Raw genomic sequence first — 19,007 nt, forward strand, 5'->3', positions numbered from 1 at the left:
GTAAATTTCGTCGTGCAAAGATTTCGTGTAGTGCCAGTGTCCTTGCTTCAATAACCAATGCCTATTGGATACTGAAGTATACGTCCCCCAAGTAGCACACAACGTTGGGAAATGGTTGGCAGAAATATTTACGATTTGCCAACGTTGGCCCAACGGAAACTTGTATTCGTTGGCCCTACAAAGGAAAGAATCGTTGGGCCTTCGTTGGGTTTAAGTATAAAACATTCTACAACGCATTTTAACAAATTGATTAATTGAGCGGAGCGAGCGAAGCGAGCGAAGCGAGCGAAGCTCTTATACTACACTCCTGCTTTTTTATTACAAATACTCCTCCTGAACGGCTGAAGCGATCTGCATGAAATTTAACACAGTCATAGTAACCAACCATGGGAAGGTATAAATCTGAAACGGTACAAATCGGACCATAGGACTTTTCCCTACATGAATGCAAACTTTTGGAAATTTAACATGGGCCTTTTGGGTTAATTGGTCGCCATGTCATTATTTGCGAGTAAACACTAAAAAGTAAACAAGAGCCTCAACATTAGTCAACAAATCTACCACATGATAAATACAGTACAAAAGAAAAAATTGGATAATACTAAAGAGCATATTATAGTATATTGTATGTAATACGAAATGATTAACAATCAGTTCTATATTGAGTGATTAAACTCCATGCCGTTTATATTTAATTGTAAAATGGTTCTGTTCTTTTTAACAACAATGAATAGTCAACTAATTAGGCCTAAGTTTATGTTGCTTGGAGAAGGAGAAGATAAAACGAGGTCATTAAAAAAACACTACAACATAATTATACCAACAAAAATCACACAGCCCTTGATTTGCAAGAAACTTTGTAAAAAATGTTCTTGTAGCTAAAAATACAAAATCGTTTTACGAAATGAAATCACAACCACGTGGTTTACAGGTAAGGTTTAAGACTAAATGGTGTAACTTAGACAATAAAATAGTTGTATTGATAAATTTTATTGCACAATAGGGAAATTTTGAAAGTGGTTGACGACAATTTCTTACTTTTAACTGCTAAAATAAAACTAGACCTAAGTTATAGGCCTATACTAAGTGAGGCTAACCCCAATCCCTCACAACAATAATACTGGTAAACAGTTATTGAGGTAATTGAATTGGTGAGTTTTATGAATGTTCAATGCAAATAAGTCTTCTGTACAAATAAATGATTCTTTTTTTAATAATGAAGAAAGAAGACATTGAAAAAAATAAAGAAAAGCAAATTCTACATACAATGGGTAATAATAATATAATAATAATCGTTATTGCCTTTTAATAATACAGGTATTGCTTAGGCCTACCATGATTCATTTGCAGTATCGAAATTATTGAGCGGAGTGAAGCGAAGCTCTTATACTACACTCACTGCCTTTGTTTTACAAATACAGGTCAGGCTCCACCTGACAGGCTTAAGCGATCTGCAGGAAATTTGGCACAGTCATGTAACCAACCATATGGGAAGGTATAAATCTGAAATGGTAATATTCGGACCACAGGACTTAAACCAATAATAAGGGTTGCCGGAATTAGGCTGATGCACCATATTGCGTTTGGAATCTGTAAATAACTTACAGCATTTTATGTGAGCAAGACGTGCAATTAATGTAGACTTTGAATATCTATCTGATTGGAACATGTTCAATTCCTATTTGCAGTCTACAAATAGGAATTCCACTAATGTGAACCAAATATAACACAATTCGTTGACTTGAACCCGACGTATCATTGACTTTGAATACTGCACATAGACATCCCATATAAGTGAAGCAGAAGTAGGCCTAAGCCTACCATTGACTTCGGATACTGCAATTAGGCATTTTATTTATGTGAACAAAATAAATGGACCATTGATTTATTGAGGATACTGCAAGTAGACTATTCATTTACATGTACCATTGGGTTTGGATACTACAAGTAAACAATCCGTCTACGTGAACCATACGTACTATTGACTTTAGAATCTGTAAATAGGCATTCCATTTATGCGAACCAAATATATCATTGGCATTGGATACTGCAAGTAGACATTTAATTTATGAGAACCAGATGAAACATAGAATACGGTTCCTGCAAGTAGACGATTCATTCACTTAATCCTGACTTTTGATTGACTTTGGATACCTCTGCAAATAGGCATTCTATTTAAAATGCAAAAAAATCATTGATATTGAATATGCTGGCTCCGCTCAATATTGCAAGCAGACAACTGCATTGTACACCTAGTTTAAAAGTACAATGTTATGGCAGCAGAATATAAGACAAATGTTGTAAAAATTTGGATCTATAATAAATATGTAGTCAGAAGATGTTGTGTTACTAGATACAGTGGGGAACACCAGCTTAACATAATAATTATAATAATTCCATTTTTTTAACAATATTCTTTAACTTTGAGAAAATTTTTAATAGTTATAGGGGAAAATTTAATTAGTTATATAAGAATCAATCATAACAGTACTAATCTAACGGTAATTAAATAATCTATATTCAAATACTAATATCCTATCCAAGTACCAGAAAAACAATTCAACTACTTGAGGCCTAAAGACAGGATTTCCTGAGGGTATAGCAAATACCCCCGCAGCAGCAAACCTGCAGACTAAGCGAATTTCCATTTGCCTGATTGGATTTACAATAAAATGTCTACTTAAAAATATAACATATTTCCAATTTAAATAGAATTAGTTTAACAAGTACTTAGGTTTGCTGCATCAGGGAGGGTAAAACTGGTTTTTTTTTTTGTAAAATGTTAATGGTTAGTAAGAAATAAAAACATTTTCCAAATTTGATCAAAATGTGTTCATAAACAAGCAAACTACAACAGTTTACTTGTTCTCCATAAGAATAACATGGGAATTTAAAATTTAAATTTTTTTTGAATTTTCTTTGTATAACCATTAGGCGCATAATAACACTTCAATATACTAAATTATTTGTTTTTTTAAGCTCTACAAAATGGTTTGGAAAGAAATTGCTAAAGTTTATGTTTTTTAGGTCAAAAATGGGAAAAACCTATTTTTACCCCATAAAACCCCGTTCCCATAGTCCGGTCATGCTGGTTCGCGAACTCATTCAAGTTTATCCCGCCTTACACCTTCATCCCAAATTTTATCAAAATCGGACAAAAATTACTCAAGTTATCGTGCGGATGGACACACACATATATATATATTTATAGATATATAAATACATATATAAAAATTTAAACGAATGGTTTTTTTGGCCTTTGGGGACATCAAAATGGAAAAGTAAATCGGTCCTGATGGGCCTAGGTCTTACCATGAGACCTACGGTAATAGCTACTTCCCTATAGGGAAATTCGCTAAAACCTCCCCAGCTGACATGGAATATGGATAATAATTGGTCTGGGAATATTTTGGGCCGTCAAACTGGCCAAGTTGATGGGTCATAACAGTTGATATAGCTTCCAATAAGTAATTCTATTAATTTTAATTATTGGTAAAAAATATTGTATATTCAACAGAAATCGCCAATTTAGATCAATACAATCTGTCGGTGGCTCACATCAACTACGATTATTTTGATTTTAAAAACTGGTGACAAATTTAACATCCCACAGCACAGGATATTCCCAGATCCTGACCAGTTCCCACATATTCCAGGATGAGAATGTCCCTAGGATCTCTCTAGGATATTGCACATATATCCCACAAACAAATGCATTTTTTTTGGGGATTCCCTTCAGACTTCCTATGGATATTCTTGGTAGGCCACATTAAAACATATTTTATAGCATTTTTTATGAATTTTTTCAATTGACAAGTGCTTGAGAAACGTAATTAAAAAGGATTTCAATATAATTTTGAATTAAAAATAACATTACCAATGATTTATAAAAATTAATAAGTTTTCTGATCATATCCATAGCACATCCTTTGGAGATCTGTAGGAATTCCCCGTGGAGCAGAATAATTATCTAACTCAAAATGTTCAACTTTTTATAATAATAATACACCTGCTTATAATAATAATAATAATAATGCAAATATATTCTTTTTAGTTAAAATTCTTTAACTTGTTTCAGAAAATTGTATTAGTTGAACAATTTAAGGGGAAATATTAATTAGTCATATAACAGCTAGTTATGATAACACAGTAATTTATTAATCTATATTCAAATACCAGTATCCTCTCCAACAACCAGAAAAACAATTTAACAACTTGATGCCAAAACAGAATAATAGTATCAAAATTATTTAAGTATTACCACCATTGCAGCTGTCGGCTTATCACACAAATTTGCTAAGTGTATTACATGGATTGGATTTCCCAACTATATTGCTTGATTTTCCCACCTATTAATTTTACTCTAATTACCAACTACTTACTAACAGTAAGAAGGCTATTTGACCATTAAAATCTCTTGATGGCTGACATACACTAATAACAAGAAATTAATAAGATTTATCTCACATTAGCCAATCCTATTTTTTGTTTCTGAAGTGTATCAACAAAAATGTTTAGTGTTTTGTTTACACTGTAGAGGCCTACTTATCAATCTTACTAATATTATAAATCTGAAAGTTTGTGAGTTTGTGTGTATGTTTGTGTGTGTGTTTGTTGCTCAATCACGCATAAACTACTGGACGGATTGGGCTGAAATTTGGCATGATGCATATTCTTATCATATTCTTAGCATATTCTTATCTCAAAAACCCTTTCGGGCTCCGCCCCAGTGGCGCTGTAGTTCCCCATGTTAATCTTATGATTTTTCATATTTAAAAGGAATTAATTAATCTTAACAGCTGTTTCAATTAAACAAGTTGGTTCTGTTCTATGATGTTCAATAGCATAAAAGTTACAAGGATTACCAACAGGGTGCAGCACTATTATTATTTTTTAATTCATGACAACAGCTAATTTCCAACCAAAAGGTGAGTGAGCGTAGCGAACGAACTTCAACCTGGAGGCGAGTTAGCGTAGCGAACGAACTTCAACCTGGAGGCGAGTTAGGGTAGCGAACGAACTTCAACCTGGAGGCGAGTTAGCGTAGCGAACGAGCTAACCTGAAGGCAAGTGAGCGCAGCGAACGAGCTCCAACCTAAAGGTGAGTGAGCGTAGCGAACGAACCTCAACCAGGACGTGAATGAGCCATGCAAATACTTATGAAGTTAAACGGGGCGAAGCCCGCGGTTACAGCTAGTAATACATAAGTTTACAGCCTCTTAAAATCAATTTTATTAATAAACACTCAGAAGTTGAGGCTCTCTACGTGTAGCTCAGAAAGAAATTTCTTTAAAATCCTTGAATTACTGTGTGTACTACACATACTACCATAGCGTGAAAGACTAGTGCTGTACCATAGTTATTAAAAAAATATGAAATTTCTAACACTTTCTTACTTTAATTATTAGTATATAAATAAGGGTAGGGTAGATGTCTGCTTGGTTTGAATATAAACCTTCAAGTCGATAGTTTAAACTTCCCAAATCATACCTTCAAATCCCAAACTTTTACACTGTTCAAAGAAGATGGGGGTGGCTTCCCCCCTTGGATGGACGCTCCTGAGTCGTATAACATCTATTTAAGGTTAAAAGATATAGGTGCAATATAGCCAGCCTGGATCCTTATACAAGAGGGTTGGAGCCTTTCAGAGTTTCCAAAAGCATATTAAGGTACTGTTTCACTATATCCTTGCTCCTCCCTTCAATGTTCTCAAACTTTCAAAATAAAGAACACTCCCCCTCCCAGACGTTCTCTTAAAATTGCATCATTTTTTTTTAAGCAGCTAATAACCAAGTCTGAACACCAGAACCGCAGGCCATAGTGAAACAATTGATTCTGACATTGAGAGTTTTATACTTGACCAGCTCACATTTCCATTTAAAAACTTAATGATATGGGAACTGTGTCATTAAGTTATATTTTAAGTTAAAATTATATTTTAAGTTTTATTCTTTCCAGAATAAAACTATTTTAAAAAGAAAATATGTATCCATAATCACTATTCTCACAATATGTAAATTCAATTTTTTTTTTCTATTGAAATCTTACTAGGGTAGACATTGTAGTCTGCTGTAGAACAAGTTTGTTCTGCATGACATGAAATTTTACAAGTTTGTTTAAACCTAATTATGATTATTGTTATATAGATGGTTTCTTATAATGTTAATAGAAAATTTTAAGGCTGTTAAAAATATTAAATATAGCACTTGATTTTCCAAATTGAATTTCTTCCAAAATTTCTCGACTTGCTTAGGAATGGTTCCTCTTGATCCAATGAGTAGTCCATATACTTCAAATTTTGATATTTTATATTTTTCCGAATAATAGGGGATAGTTTTCTTATAAATATTTACTTTTTCTTCATGGACTTCCTTTGGGACCACTAGGGTAAATGGGCACTTTCTAAGGACATGGGCAAGAGTTTCAAGAATAAATTTCTCAGATACAGGACATTGCCTGCACTGGTTCCCGTCCCTGGACCTCCCATGAAGACTTCTAAGAGGAATATCGGCTCCGACCATTTTTAAGTATTGTTTGAACTCAGCTTCTGAGAGGCAGAGGCCACAACCTGTAGCCAAATTCTTATTGATCTTATTACCATTACAGCTTTTGCAAAAGTCAGGTATGTGGAGAGCATTTATCCAATTCTTAAAAGCCCTTCTTATTCACTGACTGGGAATAAAAAAAAGAGATAATTTTTATAACATAAATCTTCAAGTGGAAATTAATGTTTACCTTAACTATAGTACTTTATTAAGTGGCTTTAAAGTTATTTGCTAATGCACAAAGGAGGTTAGCTTTTCTTGAAGGAAGGGGAGCCCAAGCCCGTAGACTGAACTCGGTAAGCGTGCTGGGCACAAACCACATCTACTTTTTTGTAATATGCAAAACGCATAATACACACGTTTTTTGTCTGTACAGCAAAGGCACATTGTCCACTCATGCAACGCTCTATGGACACCAAAATTTCCTCTTGCCTAGACTCTTAAACGGTAGTTTCCAACATACTCTCATACACCCCCCCCCCCCCCCCACCAGCTGGAGTCGGAATCATGACGTTTCACTGCCTCAATTTTTTCTTTTGATTTGCATTACACATTAAGCAGCAGCACCTGAGCAGTTTTGTGTCTCTTTTACTTTATTTCAATGAGACATGGACTCAGCAACTCTTTTGATTACTTTCCTTGGTAAGCAATCATAAAAGAGAATCAAACCACTTAACACAGAAGAGTTGCAACAATATACTTTTGTTAGGGACACTTGCATAGTTTTAGTTGCTGCCTATTATGTTAGAAAAATTTTTTAGAAAGTTTAAGTATTTAAGCCTTACAAATGTTGAACCATTAAATAAATAAATTTATTTTAAAATATTTGTGTTTTATGATGTAACACACTACACAATATGGCCTAGTTCTTGAGGACTTTTGATGGAGTCGCAGGCTAACTTGCATGGAAGACGTATTTGTACCAAAATCCAATTTGGTCAAAAATGCTGTTAATGGTAAAGAATGGTAGAAAATGCAGATTTTTCAGTAGATTGTCAAGTTTTTGTGTTTGTTGTGACATGATGGGCTCCTTGAAATCGGTTATCAATGTGCTTTCTTAAGTTTGCTATTAGTTTGAACGATTCATTATATTAATATTTCAAACATCATTCAATCGTTGTTCTTAGAATAAAATTCATAAAATGTATAACTAGCCGTTATAATTAATATTAAGTTTAATATAAACGAGGCAGATACAGAAACCATCAAACAAAGTGGGAAGGAAGACCAAATCAAGAATGTATTTTTTCAGCCTACTTTAATGAATTATTAAATGACAACAGTTAAAAATATAAATAATTTGCAACTATGTTAACAGTACAAATTCACAAGGTCAAAGATACTATAGTATTTAGTATTTACAATTAATACCGATGAGGAGTAGGAAAATGAACAAGATGCACTAACAAGCCATTGAATGTCTACTTTACTGAGTCTGGTCTATAGTGTGGGCGCAACAAAAATACAGCTCTCATAGAAAAAAGGTAATATTAACGTGAAAGTCCTCATCTTGTACATAACATCAACAAACCCTGAAACATAAAAGAAAAATTATTCACAATTTATTCTAAACTAATCCAACGGTTACACTTGAATTCCATTTCTTAGCCCTACTAACACCAGGTAGAAATTAAGATGATACCACCATTTACAGTGTATCATTTATGAACCTAAAGGAAAAAAATATTTATTTTCTATACTTGACTGACCAAGAGGTTGCTAAGCTGGAATATTGAATAGAGTCCAGAATTTATTTATAAAAATAAACACGCCTGCCTTAAAAAAAATAATGTTACACAGAAAAATATACACTAAAAAATTTATTAAATGATTATAACAACAAGACTGATTAATTTTGAAGTTTGGCATATAAATTATTCCTCATTATAGTCAATGAACGTTTTAATGTTTCATGTATGATAATTTTTAAAAAGGATCTGTCCAAATCATATTGTTTCCAATAGTTCACAATTTTGATGTTCCTCTAGAACCAATTAACGATCCAATCACCTCCATTTTTAAAATTTTGTCCTCTGAGGGCTGAAAATGTCATCATTTAAATGGAAGATTTTCATTGGCGACATTAATGTCCCTACAGGTAAACACATATTTGAAATCTCAATGCTTTCTTTATATTTTTGTCCAAGCACCAATTCTTCCTGAATTATTTTTCTTTGAAATATAGTAACAAAAATTGGTTTTATGCAACCAAATGTTATGATTTAAATTTTACTTAGCGCTTTACAACCCACAATCTAGGACTATATAGCAAAAAGACTCTACACACAATAATGTTCTGATATTCTCAACAATTGTCAAATTAGAGGAAAACGTATACATTATTAGTGAGCTGATAATAAGTCAGTAAACTCACACACTTTCAACATAAGACAACCCTTGCTCTCAATCAAGTAGAAAGACAGAAATGTTTAACAAATACTTCAAACCAACTAACTGTAAATCAAAACAACGGATGTTTTAGGCTTGTCTACTTAACCTATTGCTTTAAATATTCCTGCGACTAAACCCTGTAATAAGCTTTATCTTACAAGAAAACTCGTAGAAAAATCCAAGCAAAATAAATTGATGATAGGAAAGTCATTAGGAATTGAGATTTGAGGTGATTTGAGTTAGCATAGATCATTACCTAATATTCATCTCTTCTTGCGTGATACATAAGATGACCTGCTACGGCCAAAATCTCTGCCATTTACCCACGGCAACGTGAACTCCGAGTCACTGAAAAAAGAGAAAAAAATATAGTTTTGGATCAACAATGAGATGTTGCTACCAACACCGGAAACGAACTTAACTAAACTGATTACCATGCCTAATAAGGTGACAATCCCTTTTGCTGCAATCAGTATTATAGGCCTAGTGAAAATACAAAATGAGAATATAACTCAGTTGATATTTTATTAAAGAAGCCATTAAGCTTGACTACCCCTATCAATTTGATACCATACTGTTCCTTTACAATACTGTAAAATACCGATATAGTATTTCAATTTCACATTCACTCCTTAGGACAAGTAATAACTAATGTAAAGCAAGTTTCTCGCCAGCCATAATGACTGTAGCCTATTTGAAGATTTTTATTTTGTGCAATCAATACAAATACAAGTTGCTACACTCCTTCCTATTAGAAAAGGAATGTCCTAATGTTAAAATAACCTAACTGGGCAAAGATTAAAATGTTGTGTTGGTCTATACTGTGGCATTAACCCATTGGCGCCGACTTACGAGCGTTACTCGTACGGCCGCTGCAGGCCCAGAGGCCGACTTACGAGAGCCGCTCGTGTCACCGCTAGGCAGCGCCATTTTTTATTTAGTTATTATTATTTTTCGCCCTTTTTGTTTCTTCTTACTATTATAATGTTTATAAATATCTTGCTTCTTGATTTGCGTATTTACTCATTTATTTTAGCGAATAACAAACAATTTTGTGTTGCCATGGAAACCACATATCACCAAAAATCAGCTGCGGTAAGGTAAACAAACAATTTTAAAAAATGTTGTTACTTATAAAAGTACACAACTTTTGATTTTTCTACGTAGGGAATCGATCGACCTTTATAATAGTAGTGTTATTTGGTGTCTGGATTAATTTTGGTATTTGTATATCAAGTTTACTTTCAAAATATTGTTTTTAAAATTTTTATTTTTATAATCTTTATATATATATATTTTTTTAGTTTACAACTTTGACTATCCAATTAACACTTTTCTGTAGACAATTTTACTGTGAACAAAATGGTGAAAGAATTATTAATTTATTACCTAAGGTTTTCTTTCTATAGCAGTTAGAGTAAAAGTGTACAAATTCGGTAAAATTAATTGCCGCCAGAGGGTGCTGCAGGTAGCGGATTAATTCCTTCCCCAATGGGTTAAAAACATTCCTTTATATGGTGATGACACTTAAGGTATGGAACGTTTATTGAAGAAGAAATAGTGTAATACCTAGGCAAAGAAAATCTTTAAAAATTTACTTTAGAACCAAAAGTTGGAAAAGTCGCACCTTATCCAGTATTTGATTCAATGGAGTCACAGTTAAGTTCAAATTATATGAACTTCCTATTGTCAAATCAGATTAGTACATAAACCCAGCCACACCTGTAGAATACCAAAGCTAAACCACAACTCAAAACAAGAATAAAATAATCTGGGAAAAACAATAGGCCCTTACTAGTAGAAATAGAGGGTAAGAAATCACAACGGACATGTCTGCACTTTAGTTCAAGCGAGACTGAGGTCAAGTGTCTAGAAAATGGCTGAAGCGATGACGACACAAAATGGTAATAGAGTCTACTTTTTTTATAAATGTAATCATGATGGGAGACTTACATAGGATTAAACTTGGTGATTGGGCATCCAAAGGCGGCTACAGGCAAAGTGTCTGAGACGTGAAGGTACTGCGCTTGGTCCGGAAAGGGCCAGAGAGACTCCACCTCCTCTGTATCACTGTCTCCGTCTCTCCGCTTCATGCTTCGTTGGCGAAGCTTCTCCAACTGCCTTTGCTCACGGATCCGCTGCACGTCCCATCTGCAATAAAACATTCTCGTTATTCACTCTTCAAAAAATAATTAACAAAAAAAGTAAATTTACACCTTGATATAGCACTCTGTGCATGTTAACTGTGTACACTTTTGTTTTGCAAGTTTTTGAGTAATACAATAAATACATTTTATACATATATGTGTTTCATGACCATTATTCTTATATAAACTAAACTATATTTCAATTAATTGCTTTCCTGAACATTATTTGAACACCAAGTTTTGATTTTTAAGAATATTTACTAAGCAACCTATCACCTAAGAACATTCACACATTTATATAACATTATTTTTATTTTCATACAACTAAAACAATCACAAACCACCGTTCTAATGAAAGCAACCACTTGCAATTACCTTTTTCTCCGCCTTTCATCAATTTCTAATCTGGAATGTCTCCTGTCAAAAACATCATCTGAGAGATTTTCAGTCCCTTCCATAGTGTAACAGCTGGTAAAAACTTTAACTCTCCAACTAGGAACCTGCAAACAAAATCACATTCACATTAAATTCAGGCGAGTTTAAGTTATTACCACACAAAACAGAGCACTTTTTGAGTGATAACACCACTTGGTGGCAGCCACCATGTGTGAAGGTAAAAGCTCGGCTGCAACTTGTACTGGACGGTGGCTGCGACCCTAGCGAGAAGACGTCCTAGCTTTAACGCTAGAATGACAATGCATTACAAATAACAACATCAACAAGCATTACACAGAATCACGGTGAATTCCATGATAATTTTCCGCGATAGCATCCACATCGGTGATCATATCTTCAAATCGCAGAAAAATGTGTAATGATTTCCTCCAATTAGGGCACCGTCCGTGATGATTTTCCGCTATCACAGCAATACCCGTGTTAATTTCTTGCAATGCCAGACATCCGTGATCACCTCTCTCTACCACGGAAAAACTGATGATTTTCTGTAATCATTGAACACCCGTGATCACAGCAACGTCTGAGATCATTACTTGCAATCGCAGAAATGGTAGATTTACAGAAACGCGGCAATTCTGTGATAGTTTCTCGTGATCATAGAACATCTATGGTAATTTCCCATAATCAAAGCAACAACCGATATCATTACTTGCAATTGAAATTTGTCTAGCCTATGCTATTTTGCTGTCACATTGATGAATAGCATATCTCAATAACACACTTTACCATACAAACTAACCTCAAGAACACATCCACTGACAGGTACTTCGTCCAGGTTCCATATATTGTTAGCGTCACCAACTGGAGTGTAGTAGGGTGTTTCTGTTGTCAAAATATTGTCATCTTTCTTGTCAGTGGAGTCTGAAAAAACGTCCGTAATAAGCAACTACGAATAAACAGTGTTTAGCCTATAATATAGGCTAAGTCCATTCAACTTTGTTGCTCAATCTAGTATCTTTATTTTGTTGGTTTTTTTCCCCCGATGGTATCAATTTATGACTACTTAACCTTGCTTTTGATAGTCATATCGAATGTAGGCCTATGCTTTCATTTTAAGAGTAGGCCTACCTAACTAACTTAACATTTAAACATAGAAGGAAAAATCTTAACCTTATCAATCCGACCGGAAATTGTTCTAAGCCTTTATATTTATTAGAGGATAGAATTTTATCAGTAGGCCTATTAAAGAAGCCCAAGTTACATTTGACTTAAAACAGAAAATAGCCTATTGGGCTTAACTATAATTAATTGGGAGGGACCCAAAATGTTCAAGTTCAAGTAACTTATGTTATGCCTCTTATAATCCACGAATTCAACTAAAATTAGCAAATTTGTTTACAACAACCATTAATTAGAATCAAGAAAGGTTGGGTCCAGTTTCAAGCTCCACCTATTACAAAAAAAAAAAAAAAAAACTCTCTCAGTACCAAACCAACTTTTTATAAATGTGGAGCGAGCTTTATGACCACTCAGCTTCTAATCCATAAAAGAGACATGTAATCTCAATCCGACTGTATCAAAAATATATTTATTTGGTACAGTACCTTTTTTTGAACGCTTCTTCCTCATCCTTTCTCTCCTGTGGTGCCTCTCCCGCTTTACTAGTTTCCCACCATTCACTTTGGCTGAAGGCATAACTTCAGTGCTATTTACAGATGAAGTCCAAGATAAACTTCTATTTCTTCTTTTAAGTCCACTGGTGCTTAAAACACTACTGCTAGCACTCATCTTATCGTCCCTTCGCCGTCTTCGCACAACACTGTTTGTCTCCTGAACACTGTTGGTTACTGGCAATAGCACTTCCTCATTCGGTTGCACATGGGTAGTGCATGTTGGTGTTTCCACTATATTCACTTGTGCACTAGTGTCCAGACCCACCGGCATTTCTATTTCTTGCAATGAGGTACTACCGTTAGTGGAAGATGTTAACACTTCTGATAGTTCCTTGTGCTTTTGAAGAGTGACTCTTCTATCCATCCGCTCCAAACGTTGTTTTAACTGAAAAAAAGTAGGTAGGCATATTTATTTAAGGTCAATGACATGAGATGCCACCAAATCAAACTGATAATTATTCACAAAACACCCCTAAATAAGTTATTAGGGTACTTTCCTGTTAAAGGGAACATTCATTATTATCGATTATTTTTTCTCGATATATCAATATTAACAAATTGAAACATATCAGCTGACAACTACGATAAATATTGTTCAGTATCAACAAACAATAATGAAATGAAACAGTTCTAAAAAAATAACCCAACATAACTAACCAAACTTGCTGTGTAACATTCCATGTTTAACTTGCCTTTACTGTTATCAAAAGGAATTTTTAAATAGTACAGCAAGTTTGGTTTGTTATGTTAGGTTAGCTTAGAACAGTTTCATTTCTTAATCCAATAGACTATTTTAGCCCAAACAATATCAGTTGTCAATATGTAATGGATCGGTAAACAAAAATATCAATATATCGAGAAAAAAATAATCGATAATAATGAATGTTCCCTTTAACAGGAAAGTACCGTTATTAGTGCAACAGTTCAAAATCACGAGCAACCGCACTCACACGTAGCCTATACGTCACACTAATAGATTGATTAAAGATAGCTAAGATAAAAAGATAAAATGGGAAGAATCACGAGTAGGTATTAGCATAAAAATGTTATTTTGACTGACAGCAATAAAACAATAAAGATACTGTAAAACAATACACCATCTGCTTAAATGTAGCGTGATGAAAAACTTAATTTAGGATATTAAGAAATGTAATCACCACACTAATTTAACCGAATACGAAGATAAAGTTATATACCCTAAATATAAGCGATCTTAAGTAATAATACAATTATAATGGTGTATTTATAGTTATATTGGTAATTATATCGACCTCCGGACCTCACACGAAATTAAAAATTTTTTTTTTTCAAAATGATCGAAATTTTACGCTGATTTCAAAAATGATTGTCGTTTTTTCGGAAACGTGCCGTTTTCCCGGATAATGGGAAAAACGGGAAAAATATTTTTTGTTCAAAACCCATGGTGTGGGTACTCAAATTATGCGGAATTTCCTCCTGAACAAGAATATGTAAATTTTATTACGATCGGACCACTATTAAGTAAAATATCACCGAAAAACGGGAAAACGGGGAATTTTTTTTTACTCAAAACCCATGTTGTGGGTACTCAAATTGTGCGGAATTTCATGCTGAACAAGAATATGTAGTTTTTATTATCACTTTTAAGTAAAACACCACCGGACAGGTTAACTAACCTAACATAACCTAACTTAGGTTTAGATTTGGTTATGTTAGATTAGGTTATGTTAGGTTAGGATAGGTTAGTTTAGGTTAGGTTAGGTTAGGTTAAGTTTGGTTAGGTTAGGTTAGTTTACTTACAATACTCATGTTATTGATAAACTAATAACGAAAATAACTAATAAACTGATAACTTAGGAACTTAGGTTAGGTTAGGTTAGGATAAGTTAGTTTAGGTTAGGTTAGTTTAAGTTAGAATAGGTTTGGTTGGTTTAGGTTAGGTTAGGTAAGGTTAGGTTAGTATTGTAAGTAAGCTAACCTAAACTAACCTAACCTAACCAAACTTAACCTAAACTAACCTATCCTAACCTAAGTTCGTAAGTTAGGTTTAACCTACACGAATTGCGTTGTTTATGTTTAATGTCAGAAGTAGAACTCAAAATAACTTATAGGCCTAGGCCTACTGTAATTAAGTTAAATAAATAATGTAGGTAATTTAACATTTACAGAAAGTAAATCCAAATCGTCCAAAAACTGAAACATATAGGCTTATTTACATTCATTCGCCTATTAAGTTTAATGATAATTTAATTTTCCAATCAAAATAGATCATTAGGCCTACTTAGGCCTATCCTCCTAGAAATAAAGAGTATATGTGTTTCAAGTGTTATTGGACGTATTTTTATTTATTTTCCGTTACAAGTAAAAGTCCCCAAATTCACAAAAAATAAATATAATCTTAAACATAGGTCTTTCAATCCCGTTAATCCCGGGATTAATAGTCACCAATCCCGGGATTTCTAGGTATCAAAAATCAGCCGGGATACCGGGATTGAGACCCCTAACTGTAGCCTACTTTTGTATCTTAAGGTAAACTCAACTAGGCCTAGGCCTACTTAGTATCAGCATAGGTAAAACCTACTAGAAAAATACCGGTATGGATCATAAACATCAACAAATGACGTTTTTGGCCCGCAAATAAACATTATTTAGCATTGCTTAAATGGAACTGCCAAAACATATGTTCAATGTTATTAGTATAGGATTCGGGCCAACAACGTCATTTGTTTATGTTTAGAAACGATAAGTAAGTACCGTAGGCCTAATAACTTAACTTACCTTAGGGCCTAACTTACATAGGCCCCTAGGCTATCAAACCGAATCAAAATTGATGAAAAACCGATAATATACCACAGGTTCTCTATAGAACTGTACTAGGGATGAGCATTGACTGTTGATTTTTCCTATCAATGTTTGGTTATTTTCAAGTTAAGTTACCCATACATCGAAGGTAGGTTAGGTGGGTAGGCCTACACTTCCATATCCGTTGGCACAAACAACCGAATGAAAATATTGATCAATATATCGTTTGGTTAGTTAGGTAAGGTTAACCTAACGAACCAAACGATATATTGAATTAAACAATCGAATAATCAAAATTACTCATGCGGTTGTTTGTGCCAACAGATAACTTACTTTATGGAAGTGTACCCGGTTAGGTACAAATGTTTTTGGCCAAGTAGGCCTATTGAGATATCGATATTTCCATTACTGGGGAGTACAAAAAACAGACGACTTAAAAAAAATTTAAAAACATTGGTGTTTTGGTCCCAAAACCATCGGTTTTCGCAACACTGTAAGTTGGTGCAATGTTGGTAAGTACATCGATGGTTGACGCCGATGTTACCCTGTACTTACCCAACCTGATCAATCTGTTCTAGGCCTGCACTGGTCAGTTTCTTAACTAACTGGGCTAACTTATGCTAATATCAATTGAAACTAATTATCGATTCGATTAAGTTAGCCTAGTAAACCTATTTGATTTTTTCATTATCAGCAAGTTTGTTTAACACGTAGAGTGCGGCCGTTCCCGATCGGGTACGGCGCTTGGCCCCCGTACGGTGCGTCCGTACCCCATCGGGAACGCTCGGTAATGCTTTTTGTATATCTTCGTTTTTGCTCTAGCGTCGGCCGAAAGCGGACCTATACGACGTTAGCGTGTAGTATGTGACTTTCATTTTGTTGTGGTGTAGGTTGGTAGTAAATTTCCCCGTAAAATCCCCGTCTGGCAATCTCAAAAGTCTTCTTTTTGTCCCGTCATTTTCCCTCCATTTGGCAATACGATTCCAATGGGACCGGCTACGTTCCAAGCAGTGCTGCTATCTGTGAGTGTTTAGCGAACTACATCGACTCTCGTTGTAAAGCAGGACATCCCCTCACGTTATTTGCTATTCGTCAGACCAAAATTGAAAAGGCCAATCACACGCAGCAATCGGGTTTACTCGACGCTGAGGGCTGCGCCGCACTGGGGATACGCCCGCTATTTGACGTGCCGCAGCGAACGTGTTAAGTATGAGGCTGCACTTTACTTTACGTGCACACTCATTCGAATGAAACAAACGAATGAAAATATCTATTGCTTCATTCGGTTGTTTCATTCTAATTAGCCTAGTGTAAGACGTAAAGTAAAGTGCAGACGTTTAAGTTATGACAGTTTAATTGTAAAGGCCCTAATTGATAGGCCTAGCATAGCTTATAGGCCTAACTTGGGCCTAGCCTAGTTAAAAATAAGTTATCGATAGTTACAATCGATATTTACATAAGTTAACACAGTTAAGAAACTATACCTTAACTTAACTTAAGGCTGCACTTTACTTGACGTCCTACACTCATTCGAATGAAAATATCAATCGATATATCGATTGCTTCATTCGATATATCGTTTGGTTAGTTAGGTAAGGTTAACCTAACCTAAGTAACAAAACGATATATCGAATGAAAGAATCGAATGAAAATATCGAATCGAAAAAACCAATAGAATGAGTGTAGGACGTCAAGTAAAGTGCAGCCTAACTTAAGACTATTTTAAATTGACCAGTGTAGGCCTACTTAAAACAGATAGATTAGGTTGGGTACAGGGTAACATCCGGCGTCAACCATCGATGTAGGCTAAGTTACCATAACATTGGGGCGAAAACATCGATGTTTTTGGGATCAAAACATCGATGTTTTTCAATTTCTTTTCAATTCTCGTCTGCTTTCCATACCCTCCAGTAATGGAAAACATCGATAGGCAAAATATTTAAGTTAGGCCTAAGATACTTGGCCAAAAACATTGGTACCTAACCTATCATCGATGTAGGCCTAACTTAACTTGAAAAACATTGACAATTGATGCTCATCCCTATAGGCCTAGTACAATATGCTGGCTAATTAATTGGCATAAAACATTAACTAATTTGAAACTCCCCCTTTTTTTGTGACAGCAAGTTAGCCTAAATTCAAACTTTGAAGAAATTACCAAGGCTAGGTCTAGGGCCTACCAGAAAAACATTTCACGGGATTAACTAGGCCTAGGTTACCGGTACTATAAAGCCAACAACTGTCGCAATGTTTAAAGCTATTTTTTTAAATAATGTAAGCCTACCGTGTCGTTTTCTTGCTTTAACGCAGAAATCAGTTTTTCTTTGGTAAGTAGCTGTTCAGATTGTCGTTGGATAAGGTCCAGGTGCAACAAAAGTAGTTCCTTTAGATTAGCGAATTCAGAATTCTTCTCAGAAAAATTTTCATTTTCACTCATGTTACTGGCGTAAATATGGTCAAAATCACAAGGGTATGGTATAACTCCTGACTTAGTGTCTTTTGAATTTAAAGATTCTATATGTTTGGTACAGGAATTATTATCGTTGATAGCAGCGCCCATGTTGACGTTCGCGTCAGTGGTATAATCTTTCACTTCACTCGTATTTTCACCATTTAAAATCACTGTTGACTTTGACATGGCTAACAATTTACAAACCATAAAATGCTGATCACGCCTGTTTCACCTAAGACATCGATAAATCGAATAATAGCACTTTTGTCACTGAACAATTCAACTCTCAGCCAAAATTATACATGCATTCAAGAAGGGAACCATTACACCATTTTACTTTACACTACCGTAACACCGTTGGCCCTTGCGCCGTGCGCTTTAACATTTTTATGAATTTACGTCGTCTCGTCCTGTCGTCCTGTCTCTCTCTCTCTCTCTCTCTGTCTCTCTCTCTCGCTTCGCTTCTGCTTCTCTTCTCTCTTCGTCTTCTTCATCGCCATCATATGAAGTGTTCTGAGCAGACTAACGGCCACTACAAGTTTTAATGAAGCTATACTATATAAGCTGGATGTATATATATTACCTGAATTACCTCCTCTTCATCGATGACCAGCCTAGGCTG

At 34.8% G+C, this 19,007-nt stretch overlaps 1 protein-coding gene across 1 annotated transcript; it reads right to left on the minus strand.

Annotated features, from left to right (window-relative positions):
- Positions 1-7,784: 7,784 nt before the first annotated feature.
- LOC128992076 (male-specific lethal 1 homolog) lies at positions 7,785-18,739 on the minus strand. Its single transcript, XM_054415474.1, has 7 exons — positions 18,218-18,739; positions 13,084-13,537; positions 12,279-12,400; positions 11,459-11,583; positions 10,890-11,087; positions 9,193-9,284; positions 7,785-8,077 (listed from the first exon to the last, which is right to left on the minus strand). The coding sequence occupies exons 1-6, from the start codon at positions 18,590-18,592 to the stop codon at positions 9,200-9,202; spliced, it is 1,359 nt and encodes a 452-aa protein (XP_054271449.1). The 5' UTR covers positions 18,593-18,739; the 3' UTR covers positions 7,785-8,077; positions 9,193-9,199.
- Positions 18,740-19,007: the final 268 nt, after the last annotated feature.

The sequence above is a fragment of the Macrosteles quadrilineatus genome, unplaced genomic scaffold, assembly GCF_028750875.1.
Source record: "Macrosteles quadrilineatus isolate MER2022 unplaced genomic scaffold, UCM_ALF_1.0 Scaffold_4__1_contigs__length_99947679, whole genome shotgun sequence".
NCBI classification, from domain to species: Eukaryota; Metazoa; Arthropoda; class Insecta; order Hemiptera; family Cicadellidae; genus Macrosteles; species Macrosteles quadrilineatus.